General features: G+C 37.4%; 2 protein-coding genes across 5 annotated transcripts in view; one reads left to right on the forward strand and one right to left on the reverse strand.

Moving 5' to 3' along the window:
• The window catches only part of LOC111793414 (mitogen-activated protein kinase kinase 2-like), a 7,215-nt gene extending 5,810 nt beyond the window's left edge, over nucleotides 1-1,405 (forward strand). For 2 of the 3 annotated variants that reach the window (XM_023675275.1, XM_023675273.1), the window contains exons 7-9: nucleotides 148-193; nucleotides 289-388; nucleotides 1,053-1,405. In XM_023675275.1, coding sequence (XP_023531043.1) covers nucleotides 148-193; nucleotides 289-378 — 136 coding nt within the window. In that variant the 3' untranslated portion in view covers nucleotides 379-388; nucleotides 1,053-1,405. The remainder of the gene's footprint in view (nucleotides 1-147; nucleotides 194-288; nucleotides 389-1,052) is intronic. The other variant, XM_023675274.1, reaches the window with a different exon arrangement.
• Nucleotides 1,406-3,056: 1,651 nt separating this feature from the next.
• Nucleotides 3,057-12,935, reverse strand: LOC111792977. Of its 2 annotated transcripts, none has more exons than XM_023674617.1 (15): nucleotides 12,687-12,935; nucleotides 10,344-10,861; nucleotides 9,974-10,253; nucleotides 9,342-9,640; nucleotides 8,867-9,049; nucleotides 7,861-8,610; nucleotides 7,670-7,755; nucleotides 7,511-7,570; nucleotides 7,326-7,414; nucleotides 5,858-6,424; nucleotides 5,314-5,388; nucleotides 5,093-5,163; nucleotides 4,931-4,988; nucleotides 4,326-4,581; nucleotides 3,057-4,119 (listed from the first exon to the last, which is right to left on the reverse strand). In XM_023674617.1, the coding sequence occupies exons 2-15, from the start codon at nucleotides 10,772-10,774 to the stop codon at nucleotides 3,413-3,415; spliced, it is 3,912 nt and encodes a 1,303-aa protein (XP_023530385.1). In that variant the 5' UTR covers nucleotides 10,775-10,861; nucleotides 12,687-12,935; the 3' UTR covers nucleotides 3,057-3,412. The 2 variants fall into 2 exon arrangements, with proteins under 2 accessions (XP_023530385.1, XP_023530384.1); XM_023674616.1 differs by having other exon boundaries at nucleotides 5,858-6,436.
• Nucleotides 12,936-13,199: the final 264 nt, after the last annotated feature.

A 13,199-nucleotide genomic window follows, 5' to 3' on the forward strand; every position in this document is an offset into this window, starting at 1 on the left:
TTTTTTTTTTTTTTTTTGTACTCTAGCTTATTTCAATTCCTTTACGTTATGAGATTGCTCTTACCAAAAATAATTATATATAAAAAAAAAAAAAAAAACCGTTATGAGATTGCTAACTCAGACACTGATTATCTTTATGAATATCAGTTTGCAAACGGAGCCGAAGGATAGACTGTCAGCACGTGAACTTTTGGTATATATTTCTTCCTTCCACATGTTGATAAGAAAGATGTCAGCATAATAGAAAAGATAAATCTGAAATATTCTTCTCCTTTTGTGTATTTTCAGGAACACCCTTTCGTCAACATGTATGGAGATACAGATATTGACCTGTCATCTTACTTCAATGATGCAGGGACTCCACTTGCAACGTTCTAAATTTGATCTGGTATGATATGGAACTACATTCCATTTAAGACTTACTCTTGATATCTTTCTGTATCTGGTTGAGTGTAAGGCGATCTTTTCTTTGCGATGGAATCTATCATTTGGTGTAATTAATTCGGAATTTCTCGGATTTCATGTTTGCATGCCAAACATGTATTTAGCTATGTTTTCTCTTTTGGCCCTTCTATGATTTATTTCTGAAAACCAAGTATCTATCCCCCAATGCTAGTGAGAGATTCTTTAGCTCTGCCAGTTCACAATGTTGGGCATCTTGAATATTCAAATTTGATTCCCCAGCATAACAATGTGTATGATTTGTGTGTATATGCGATATGATTAAATCAAGGACGCCAGCTTTGTCCAGGACAAGTGGCTGAAGTAATATTTGTACAGCAGCATATGAGAAATGTATGAACTCGCTAGACGAGGTTTCAAAACCTGTGCATGAAAGCTGTTTAAAACTTGTATAATAGGTGAAAAGGGTTCAAAATTGATGAAAGTTAGAAACATGATAATGTCCCAAGATGGCCCACATAAGCTTCTCTATCTCTGTTTCTCGCTCTAGCTTAACCATTATCTGTTCATGCTAATGATGCATCATTTTTATTGTTTTCATTCATTCTCTGCCTCGTACACGATAATCTCAATTGTTGGCTGCTTTTAAGGCTTGCAGGGGATAGACAAGGATTACGCCGCCATCTCACATTCTCCTGAATGCTGCTTGTTTTACTTCAGTTTGTCTGATTGAAAGAGGTGTTTCAATCAGAACTGGATGATGGTTGTTCCTTTATTGGTCACATTTTAGATGGGGTTCTGATCCTCCTTGAGGATGATGATTCAGAAGGATACGGAAATGTTATGTTGTGCAAAGAGATTTCACATCGTGGCCTTTTCTTGTAAGATTTTGTAATCCCATTCTACTACTCACCATGTAAAATTTGGAGCATCAATGATATTAAATACATGTTATGACACAGAAGCACTGTGCATAAATTTTAATCCCAACATTTCTGGTTTATATCGTTATCTGAAGTTGAATTTGTGCATGTAGCTTCTAAAGAATATAGGGATGGCGGTAAAAAGGCGTTTGAATAGAATTTTTTTTGCCAGTCTAAATATAACTCAACTGATAGGAGTTCAAATATCCTCCCACGTTCAAATATTCATTTTGGATTGAAGTGAATGTTCAAGGAAAAAATAATGCATTTATGATAAGAAATGTTCAAAGTTCTAGTATGGGGTTCACAACTTCAAACTACTTGTGGGTATCCTTCATGTCCCTCGAACATAACATGCTCGGACGAGCAGGAATCCTAACAGTTAGTATACAACTGGACATGGTAAAACTGACAAAAGTGAGTAGGGATTCATTGATAGAAAGAAGTACAGAGCCAAGGAAAGCCTAAGAAAGTATACACTTAGGTGACTACATATACGAGGAACTGACCGTTGCTCATCCGTGGATTTGAACAAGTGTCGTGTAAAATCATACCGACTCGGAACATCCTCCAGGGGTGACTACATATACGAGGAACTGACCGTTGCTCATCCGTGGATTTGAACAAGTGTCGTGTAAAATCATCCCGACTCGGAACATCCTCCAGGATTAGAATTGCCTAACTAGTTTTTTCAGATCTATGTTCCTGCAGGTAGTTGAACTTTCAGTGTTTCTATATTTCCTCCTAAAATAACATTGATCAGCATTGACAATTGGATGAAAATGATAAACCGACATCCTACTTTTGCAGTTTTATTTGCCTCGAGCTATTGTAGCGATCGGGCAAATGTATTCCGGTTTGGTACTACCTCAGGAAAATTCTAAACTATTTTTCAAGTGCAGCAAGAGAAGTAATTGTATAAAAAAAAGGCGATCAGTATACCCTTTTGTAACAGCCCAAGCCCACTGCTAGCCGTTACGGTCCTATTTTGGGTTTTTTCTTTCGGACTCCCCCTCAAGGTTTTTAAAACGCGTCTGTTAGGGAGAGGTTTCCACACCCTTATAAAAAATATTTTGTTCCCCTCTCCAAACGACGTGGGATTTCACACCCGTACATCCTTTTTTTCCCCGTTCACCTGCCTTTCAATTTTATAAGTAAGACTAAGATGTATCCGATCAGTATTCAAGTTTCCATCTTAAAGGGGCTGGAAAAAAAAATGAGAAACTGGAACTTGTTTACCTCAAGCTTTTGTAGTGACCGCAAATGCATTACCTTTGGTAACATCAAGGTATGGAAAGTGGAAACCAGTTTCATATGTAAATGGTTTGAAGACCTGCAGCAAAGACAATCAACAGATCAATCAAGAAGGCTATTGAATCAGTAGCCTCTATACGGTTGCAACTAGAACTCGGTTTCTTCTCGGACATCAACAGTTCCCTCAGAAAACACGAAATGTACCTCGAACCAAGTGTCTTCTTCATGGTCCTCTTGGAAGTATATCCTTCAGATGGATAATTTCCAAGCACAAGCAATAATATCAGTAGGGGTATTCAATTTAAAAGTTGCAACTTTAAAACCTTACCTTGAGTTCCCAAGCAGATTTTGATGGCAATTTCCTCACTGTATAGCAGTATCTATTATAACATCCACTGCAGCAGTTTGACAGATTATCTATGCTAAAAGAATTATGTACCATAAGAAAATAGGAAATAAAATTTACAAACAAATTTCCAGATCCTTGCAGAATAAGATGCAGATTTATTTCAAATATAAAGTTTATGTACAAGAGGTATCATTCTCTGATCAAAAAGCTACATGAAGGATACTGTGTATCCTGCATATCACTATGACTATACTAACTTGTAGGTTGAACAAGACTATCTTTACAGTCGAAGTCACCAACTAAATACAGGATCAAAACTCGAAACATCCGAAAGATTTACTTGAAATATAACTTGAAGAGGAGCCTCAAAAGAATCTAATAACCTAATTTGGATCGGTAGCCAATAACTATGCAACTACCTGTCACCCTTTAGTTTGTAAGGTATTAATAAACAAGATTTGAAGACTATACAAGGAAGGCAACTTCAAACCATCATATTTAATTCTGAGAGGTCATCCATTGGAATCTCAAGGCCCATGAAGTCATCTTGGTCTTGTAAACCATCATCATCAATATTTAACCAGGAACCCAGATCCTGAGCCTGGCCATCATGATCATCAGGAACACCTAATACGTCCATTCCCGGTAATTGAAGATTAGATAAATCTAAGGACTCGGGGTCATCGAGTCCATCAAAGCCAAATTGATCCTTTTCTTTTGAACCACCAGTCAAAGTACTTGATTTTAATACAGGAGACAATGATGGTTTTGGTTGCTCTGACATCTTCCCCAGAAGGCCATTAACAGAAATTGATAATTGGGCAGTTTTCTGCTTCGGCTTTGTCTTAGTTTTCCTTTCCCCTTTAGCATTGGATAGTGCTGGCCTACCAATTTTAGTTCCATTTCTAGATGACACCTCTCTGTTATGCCCTTTACCATCTCTATCCCTTTCACTCCGCTTTCCTTTTGCACTGCTTGAAATAGAACTCCCAATGACTGATGGGGCACCTGCATTACCGACATCATCAAGCAAGAGTTCTCTCTTTTTTACCCTGTTTGACCATATTTCTTCTCTTCCACCAGTTCGCTCAGCTTGGTGATTAGCAGGTGGAAGCACATTGCCAGATGTAATATCGTGGTTTTCTGCATTCTGACTGAAGTGTGAAGGGCTATGCTGTGAACCTGCAAAAGCTACAGAGGGGACAAATTTTATAGGCGACTTCTGCTACACCTATTTCATACACAATATACATGAAAATGACGAGAAAAGAGATTCAAATGAAAAAAATCAGAATGACAGAATTCTGTGTATATGACATTTTTGAGGTTCACGTTGAAGATATCACACGATTATTAACAGAATTTCATAAGTTTCTACAAGGAATCTTAATACACACCTGAGACTCTGCCATCCAGAGATTGAATGGAGGCATACGATTCACCCTCCACAGGATCTGTCTGTCTTTCACCATTGGGATTGACAGACCAGGAAGAATATATCTCTCGAAATGAAGGCTCACTGAAGAAGCTCTTTCCTGTATCCTCAAATTTATGACATCGGTTCAATGTTCTTTTAACAAATGCCAAGGCAGCTTGCTTCGCCATTTTGTTACTGGAACTCTTTCCACTAGAGGCATTAGAAACTTTGCAAGCCTGTTGACCCATAATTTTGTAACTTATGTTTCCATACGAAGAACTTGAAGGAAAACAATGTTTATTATTTTCTTCTACCAGTTAATAGTTCTTATTCTAGGGGGAAAAGGAAACAGAACCACAGTATGAGGAAATAAAATCTTGCTTTATCCATTTTCCCATTACGTCTTCATCAGTTATCTCAAACCACTATTATCCTTCAAAAGGTTCAAGTATATCATTTATCGCTGGCAGCAGTCACTAGAAGTTCATGTGCTAAATTAAGGACAATGGAATAAAAAACTGAAACAAATAGGAAAGACCATAAAGTTGTGGAAGCTTAACATATAAAGCTGAAAGGGAAGATTACCATATACTTCTCGTAAGCCATTGCAACAAGTTTATCCATGGCAAGCCTTTCGAACTCTCTGTAGGGATTAAAAAAAATGCTTTTAACACCTTGAATATGCAAAAGATTTAATGGAAGTTAAAGTGCTGCTATGCATTAAAAAGTCCAAAGAGGAAACTATACTTTTCTTGAAGCTGCTTTGAAGCCAAGACAGACTGGAGCAGTTTGTGAAGCAAAGAGTTCTTTCTTGAAACCTATTTGCATCAATGAATAAAACCAGATTGTACCGGGTGAATTTTTACCACAAATGCACGGTACAATAAAAGCCATGACAAGTATATGGATATAAGCACAGCAAGAATCGATGCAACTTGGTAGTTTTAACTCATTGAATTAAGGAATACCAGCTCATTCTTCTTCTCTTCCAACTGATGGATGTTATTGATGACCTCTTCCTCCTCTATCTGTAACATTTCAGGCTGAAAAAGCACAGACCATTGTTTCAATTTTTTTTTTAATAATTACAAAGGATAAAACAGAAAAAATGAAACTGGGTCGAAGTATGTGCAACTGATCCAAGACTTCTGACGGAATACGTGGAACAGAATAGAAAGAATGAGTTGCTTAGATACTTCTTAAACATTTAGCAGTTCCATAACATTTATTAAATTAGAAAAACATATTTTCGATTTAAGACTTAAAGGAAGTAGTGCAGGGACCTAGGGTCTTTTTATAATGCAAAATATACAAGCTAAAAATGAGAACACAGAGCTGTTTGTACAATGTGACATTAATATTTAAAAAGAGAACTCGCAAGTCCAATCTTAACACCTAGACTTAAAAATTTCAGCAAGCAGTTAAATGTTTATTGTTCATTCATATATAAAACCACTTCAGCTATTCGACAAGATGATGAGAGCCTTAAGAATCTATCGATAGTAAACATACCACTGAATCTGGAAAAATTCCAATACTTTGAATCTCCAACAGAACTTTCTCATTCAACTGCATGCCATCATACTGAAACTCTGAACAGGCTGTTCCAGGCATAAAAGCTTGATTAGAGATCGAGCCGTTCAGGGAATTAGATAAGTTCAATATCATAACAGAGTTTGGGATGCCCTGTCTATCTGTTTCAGGCATGTATTGATCTGATCCTGGTCCCCTTCTCATGTTATAATCATCATTAGCAGAATGCCCAGAAAACTGAGAACTAGGTGAAATTTGGTGACTCAATTTGTTTGGTTTAAAATCTTCATCTAACTCGGGCATTCCGTAACTATCGAACTTGGTGTCTTCACTTTCGTTGTCAGCAACCTCCTCTGGAATTAATGAGGCTAAGAGTCTCTGGTATAAAGGAATTACAGTATGATCTTTTAACTCGTGAATTATATGTTCTAAAGGAACTTCTCCTCTTGCATCATTGTCAACGTGCTCAAAATTATCACGACTGATATTGTAACTGTCCCTGTCTGAAACAACTTTTGGCCCCGATGCAGTACCTTCGAGATCTCCCTGAAAGAGAAACTAAGCAGCAACTTCAAAAAATTAGGATAAGCTTTGACATAAAACTGCAGCAATTTTAAACCTAACCAATTCAGACGACAATGGTCAAAGAAATGATTTGTCCATAGAAACCAAGGATGAAAAGGCAAGAAAATCATGAAAAGGCAAGAAAATCAATCGGAGCCCAGACTAAATGAAAGTTACTGTGAGATCCCACATACTTTGGAGAGGGGAACGAAAATATTCTTTATAAGGGTGTGGAAATCTCTCTCTAGTAGACGCGTTTTAAAAACCTTGAAGGGAAGCCCGAAAGGGAAAGCCCAAGGAAGACAATATCTACTAGCAGCGGTCTTGAGCTGTTACATATGGTATCAGAGCCAGACACTGGGCGGTGTGCCAGCGAGGACGTTGAGCCCCGAAGGGGGTGAACACTGGGCGGTGTGCTAACGAGGACGTTGGGCCCCGAAGGTGGGTGGATTGTGAGATCCCACATCGATTGGAGAGAGGAACGAGTGCCAGCGAGGACACTGGGCCCCGAAGGGGGGTGAATTGTGAGATCTCACATTGGTTGAAGAGGGGAACGAAACATTTTTTATAAGGGCGTGGAAACATCTCCCTAGCCGATGCGTTTTAAAAACCTTGAGGGGAAGCTCGAAAGAGAAAGCCAAAAGAAGACAATATTTGCTAGTGGTGGGCTTGGGCTGTTACAGTTACCTAATTAGTTTCAGCTTTATCTGAAACAAAACCAAACTGTGAGCGTCTTCCTACCTCTATCTTTAAATTACTTAATATAATATATTCATAGCATTTGCAAGAAGGGAAAAAACCATCTTTTTCTACCGGATGGGTTTATTAAAAGGGGCAGAATAAAAGAAGAAAAGTAATTGTAGAATGCAAAAGTAGGCCATACTTGTTTTCTTAGGTGAGTAATATCTGCTTCAGATATAAAACGAAAGAATTGCTCCATCTGTCTCCAAAATGGGTTGAAAAAAGTGCGACCTGTTGTTGCAGTGTGATTAACTTATATAGCATACAAAACAAAATAATATTTGAAATCTGTACAGAAATATGTATACATGAAATATAAGAACAAACCAGGATTTTTTACAGCATTAGCAGCAGCCAATAGCTCTTCATGCCCATAATCTGATCCAGCTAAGAAAATTCAACCAAACATGATTAGAAAAATCTGATATGAGGGAGGAATTCTCACACTCACAAAGAAGTTTCTGTTCAAATCTGAAATTCAATTACCAAGAAAATCTGTCGCCACATTGGGCTTTTGACGTTTATATGCTTTGCGGTCAGTAAATTTCCTAGTAGGTGGACGACCTGCCTTGCTGAGTGGAGTGTGAAAAATAATGAGAATTTTGAAACCAGATGAAATAACACAATGAAATTTCTTAGATAAGCTAGAAACTTTGTATATGCAAAATAAGTTTAACCTTTCAACTTTATCATATCCGAGTCTGGCACTTCTAAGCTGTTTTGCAGTTCCTACATTATCGATCTTCTCAACTGTCATTGGCACGGGAGACCTAGTGGAAGTAAAAGCACGCCCATTCCTCCCTTGTCTTCGAACCCCATCTCCAACGTCTTCATTAACCAATTTATTCTTCCTGGTTGGCAGAACTAAAGAAGATACCTTTTTACCACCTTGTTCAGATTTATCATCTAAATCATCCGATTTTCGGATCCTCTCTCTCGATTTGATCTCGGCAGCCCCAGATTCCTCACTTTCAGATAAGGCAGCCGAGGATAATGGTTCACCTTTTATTTTCACTTGCTGTGGAGAACTGCCAGACATGCGTCTACCAAATCCCAAGCCATTATCATTACCCCCAACATCAGATGCGTTATCCAAAGGAGGAGTATCATCATTGCTTGAAACAATAGGAACAAGATTGGTCCTTCTTGCAACACGGGAGATCTTCTGCCTCTGGCTTGCCCATTGGGAAACTGGAGGAGATGAGGACCGCATTGATGTCATGCGTTTGCGATTGCTCACACCAACAGCAGCAGTAGGCTTATTTGCGCTATTCGACATATCCCAATCATTAGAAGCAACTGCTCTGTGAACAACCGGGGAAAATTTTGGAGCAATGCCTGAACCAGACCGTGGACCACGAACAGATGGATTCACTTTAGCATTTATTGTAGGACTGGTTGAAATGAAGTCGTCACGGACATTTGACCTAAACAGTTGATGGATAGAAAATTCGTTAGTGCATGATCAAAATAGAAAACCAAGGTAGGTGAAGGACATTCTTAATCTCAAATTTGTAATAATGCCTGGAATAGAATTTAAACCAAGATCCCAGAATTAAAAGGAAGGAAAGTGAATGTGAAAGTGGTAAACTGCAGCAAAAAGATCCAAAGGACCACGCAATAGGTGGCTTTGATCATTTAAAAAAAAGAAAATATTTTATTTGTAGTATGGAAGGGATATACTTATTAACACCCCGGACGTTGACTCTTTCTTTGTCTGAACCAATAGAATTATCTCTTCTGTCATTGACAAGGGAACTGGCATCCAAATCAGTCCTGGACATGGAAGAACGAATACCCAAGCCAATTTGTTGGGCACCACCATCAGATTTTCCAACACCAGAAGCTCCATTAGCAGCCCCTGGCCTATATAAAGCACATATAATCATCACTCTCCAAGGGGCAATTCTCCACTATGCAAGCTTCAAGCATCAAACCAATGTATGAAGAAAAATATAAATGACAAGCATGCATGCATCTACGCATCATCTTTATCAGAAGTATCCGTGACATTTATCTGAGTATATGACTAATTTATTGTAGACTCAACTAATTCATTCATTACCGTAAACAAATTGATGCATAAATATATGTCTTAAGCCACATGGTCAAATAGTGTGGCCATAAGAGGATGTTTACAAGACTCAGAAAGTTATACCTAAACCCAAAGTTATCTTTATTTATTCGCGATCGAGCATCAGAAACAGGTCTTTGCTGCAATTGCTGCTTAACTTCATCATAGCTATCTGCTGGTTTGGTCGATTGACAGCTCGAAGAGACATCTGCCTTTATTCCAGATCGTTTTTTCTTCATTTTTGACTTCTCCCAACCATCAACGCCAATTGATAAACTCCTATCTTCACCTTGAACAGCACCACTATTTGCAAGCCTTAGTGCATCTCTTTCCCTATCTTCAGCTCCAGATTGTCTCACAGGAGCATTACCACGAACATCCATCTGTAGAATTTAAAGTTCATGAAAACTGTCAAGCAACAGAAGAGGAGCTGAACTTCACATAAATCTCAGCACAAATTCAAGGAAACTACAACATCTAAATAACATTGTGAAAAATCTACTAGTAAACAAACGACATTGAAGTATGACATAAGATTTAGACAAGAAATATATGGGTGTCAATGAGATTTGGCAAATGTAAAAAGGCAAGCCAATTTGACAACTATATAATGGGTCAACCATATAAAACGTACATATACAAAATGAAAAGGGGTCAAAACATTGAATCAAAAGCCTTAAAAGAACATAATTATGTAAGAGGAATAAGGTACAAACCCCCCTTGCATCCACCAATGAAGTTCTTGTGCGTTTATTCGGCATAGCATTTTTTGTTCGTTCTTCAGGTTTCTGCATCTCATGTTCAAAAACACCAGTGACTGCATGACTCTGATTTCCAAACTTACCTACTTGCCCCCTAGCTGACCGCTCACCAGATAAAATGAAATTGGATCGGTCATTATTATAAACTTCTAAACGTGACCTCTTCTTTGATGGTACACTTGGGAAAAACTTGTTGAATACAGATAAGGCCTCGTTGAAAATTTTTAACCGTTTCCTGTTCCAAAGGAAAAAAAAAAAGTCAAAGGATCTGACAAAGAACTTCGACAAATTTTGATTTCAAAATGCAAAGTTTAGGAAGAACTACCTGGCTTTGATAGAGCACTCACGTAGACTACCCTTCATCCGCTTGATTTCTTCTGGCATCACGGATGCTGCCAATTTACTTTTTGAAGAGCTAGATGGAGAATCGTCTGGGGACATACTAAGAGCAAGATGTAACTGCCTGCTGAAATCCCCTGGGCGATTAGACTTTTCATCAGTAGCAACCAACTTTCGACCAAAATGCAAACATTGCAAGAAATTTAGAACGTCTCCTTGTGATACAGCAGAAGCACTTCTTGACATATTTGGAAGAGTAGATAAATTTGGATTCTCCCCATTCTCGCGAAAGCTACTTGATCTGTCCAGTGGAACGGCCATGTGGGCTCCACGCTGCCCACTAGAGTGTAATGGTCTATCTGGGCTACCTGAAGTAAATTCAAACTTGCTAGGCATCACCATCCGGTTAGAGTCCATGCATCATCCATACCATAGCCCAAGAAAGCAAAGTAACATACAGCAAGGATCTTTTAACCCATGCTTCGAAACAGAAAGATGGTTTACCTATCCAAAATTGTAAAAAAAAAAAATTATAAGAATCAAAACTCATTAATGTAAGAAGGCATGAAAAGAACTTCACATCCAGAATATTTAGAGAAAAAAATTACAAGCATTCAAGTAGATAAATACAGGAAAAGAAGCAAAGCTCTGAAATCCTATTGGATTAGTATCCTACTCTAGGGAACACAAACTTTGGGACAGAAACTAAAGACTTTCTCCTCTATTTACTCCGTATCACTCAACTAGTATAAAATAGTAAGATAAAACTATCTCAATAAAATAAAAGACCAATCTTCTAATTAACTGGTATGTAATACTTTTTTTAAAGAGAAATTTTATTGAAAAGATATTTACATACAAAAGGAGATGGGTGAAGATAACGGCTGCATTTATGTAATTAGTCAACTAAATGGATAACTTGTGCCTAGTGTCAGAACTAATTTCCTGGTCCAGACAATCTTGAATTCCCACATTATATGAACCAAGGTACCTGTAGATACCTTCATATCCTCACTTCTACAGGCATAACTTGATAAATTACATTGTCTACTTGCTAAAATTGGTCCTTGACGTGAGGATACTCACATTGAAGTGTGAATCCATTTTTCAAAAGTGAAACTATCTATAAAATAAAATCAACATAAAAAAGATCCAAACCACGATCAAATTGCAAACCATAGAAAACAGAGGACAATTTTATCCACATACTGGCGGTCATTAGAATCAAATCCCATCTATATTTTCTTCATGTTAACATGCTAACAAGTTCCAGCCAGGTATTACATCTACGAGGGTCTTAAATATTTGTAAGATGAAAAAATATGTAAGAAACTCAAATATTTCTAAAGATGAAGTTGGAGAAATTCAATCCGCTCAAGCTAAGGTAACTGACCACGTGCATATACCTCTCCCCTCCACGGAATACAAATAACCTCATATCATGACCCTATTCTTAGAGTTCAACTCCATGACATGGAGTTGGGGTTTCAAACTTCTAACCTCTTTGCCAATGTTAAAATGCTTTAACTAGTTCATCTATACTCAAGTTGACCATAGACACAACACTTTAAGAATCCTAAAAGTGAAAATGCACAATAGACATAGCTGCAGATTCAATACACCAGGATTTATGGTTATGGTAGCAATAATGCACAGTAAGGAAAAAGTACAATATTCAAAGCGAACTGGCATTAGATAACGAAACCAGAGAAGATTACTTTTTAAAAAAAATTAAAAGCACGAAGTTGGATCAACTAATGCATTTCGACAATAGCTAGCCTATTCGATCAATACCACCGCAGTATAGTTCATTAGCGTTTTAATCACTTGGAGAGTCCAAGATCTATCAAAATTCACGAACTGTAATAAAAATAGACTAAAATCTAAGTACAACAAAATGAAGTAAAGACAGGATTTTAAGTGTAAAATCCGGAAACAACAAAGTTTCATCATGTAGTATTCCGCTCCATATCTACAACTTTTATGTCTATTCCACGGCATTTCCTTTCATAAACTTGACTCCAATAACCAACTCACCTGCCCATCTAGATGAAGATTCTGCTAGAAAAGTATTTCCAGCTCGAAGCTCCAAAATTAATTAAAGAAGCTTTCCCTTCTACTTCGTTGACCTTATGTTAATTACACCTAATTTAATAACTACCCAACCAAAAATAACGAAGGAACCCTAGAAGCTAAATTCTCGAGATACGGAGAACACCTTCAATCCAACTTCAAACAATCAGACATACTAAGAAATAACAGAAAAAAAAACAAGATAATTGAATTCGATCGAAGTTTTAAATCAAACTGAGAAGCAAAATGAATCTACCTCAACTTCCAATCCGAAACAAATCGTTGATATTCGCGCTCGATTGAAGCTACAACGATCCGGGGCATTCAAGGGTTTGGAAAATTCCTACGAAATGGGACAGTAGTAGAAACAAATAATAATTTCGAAAAAAAAATAAACAACAAATTTTTTTTAATTTTTTATGCACGAGTTGAAGCTCCAGATTGAAGGTTGTTCATGCGAAGCCATGGAGGAGGAAGCTCAATGCTTTGATCGGCAATGAAAATTGTCAGGCCTAAATTACGAATATGCCCATCTTACTATTTGGGTATATAAATTAAAACTGGTGTTGGGAATCGGAGTCTTTTGGGGCGATAGCAGTTGGACCGGGTCGAATCGGGTTTCATGCTTGGTTTGAACCGGACCAAAATTAAGTGGAATTACAAACTTCATTACAATTTTAGAAAAATAATTAATATTAAATGAGTTATTGAATTTTTAATACAATGCCTTTCAAAATTAAAAAAATTAGATATAAAAATGGATTTTTTT

This window comes from Cucurbita pepo, chromosome LG04, assembly GCF_002806865.2.
Source record: "Cucurbita pepo subsp. pepo cultivar mu-cu-16 chromosome LG04, ASM280686v2, whole genome shotgun sequence".
Classification (NCBI taxonomy): domain Eukaryota; kingdom Viridiplantae; phylum Streptophyta; class Magnoliopsida; order Cucurbitales; family Cucurbitaceae; genus Cucurbita; species Cucurbita pepo.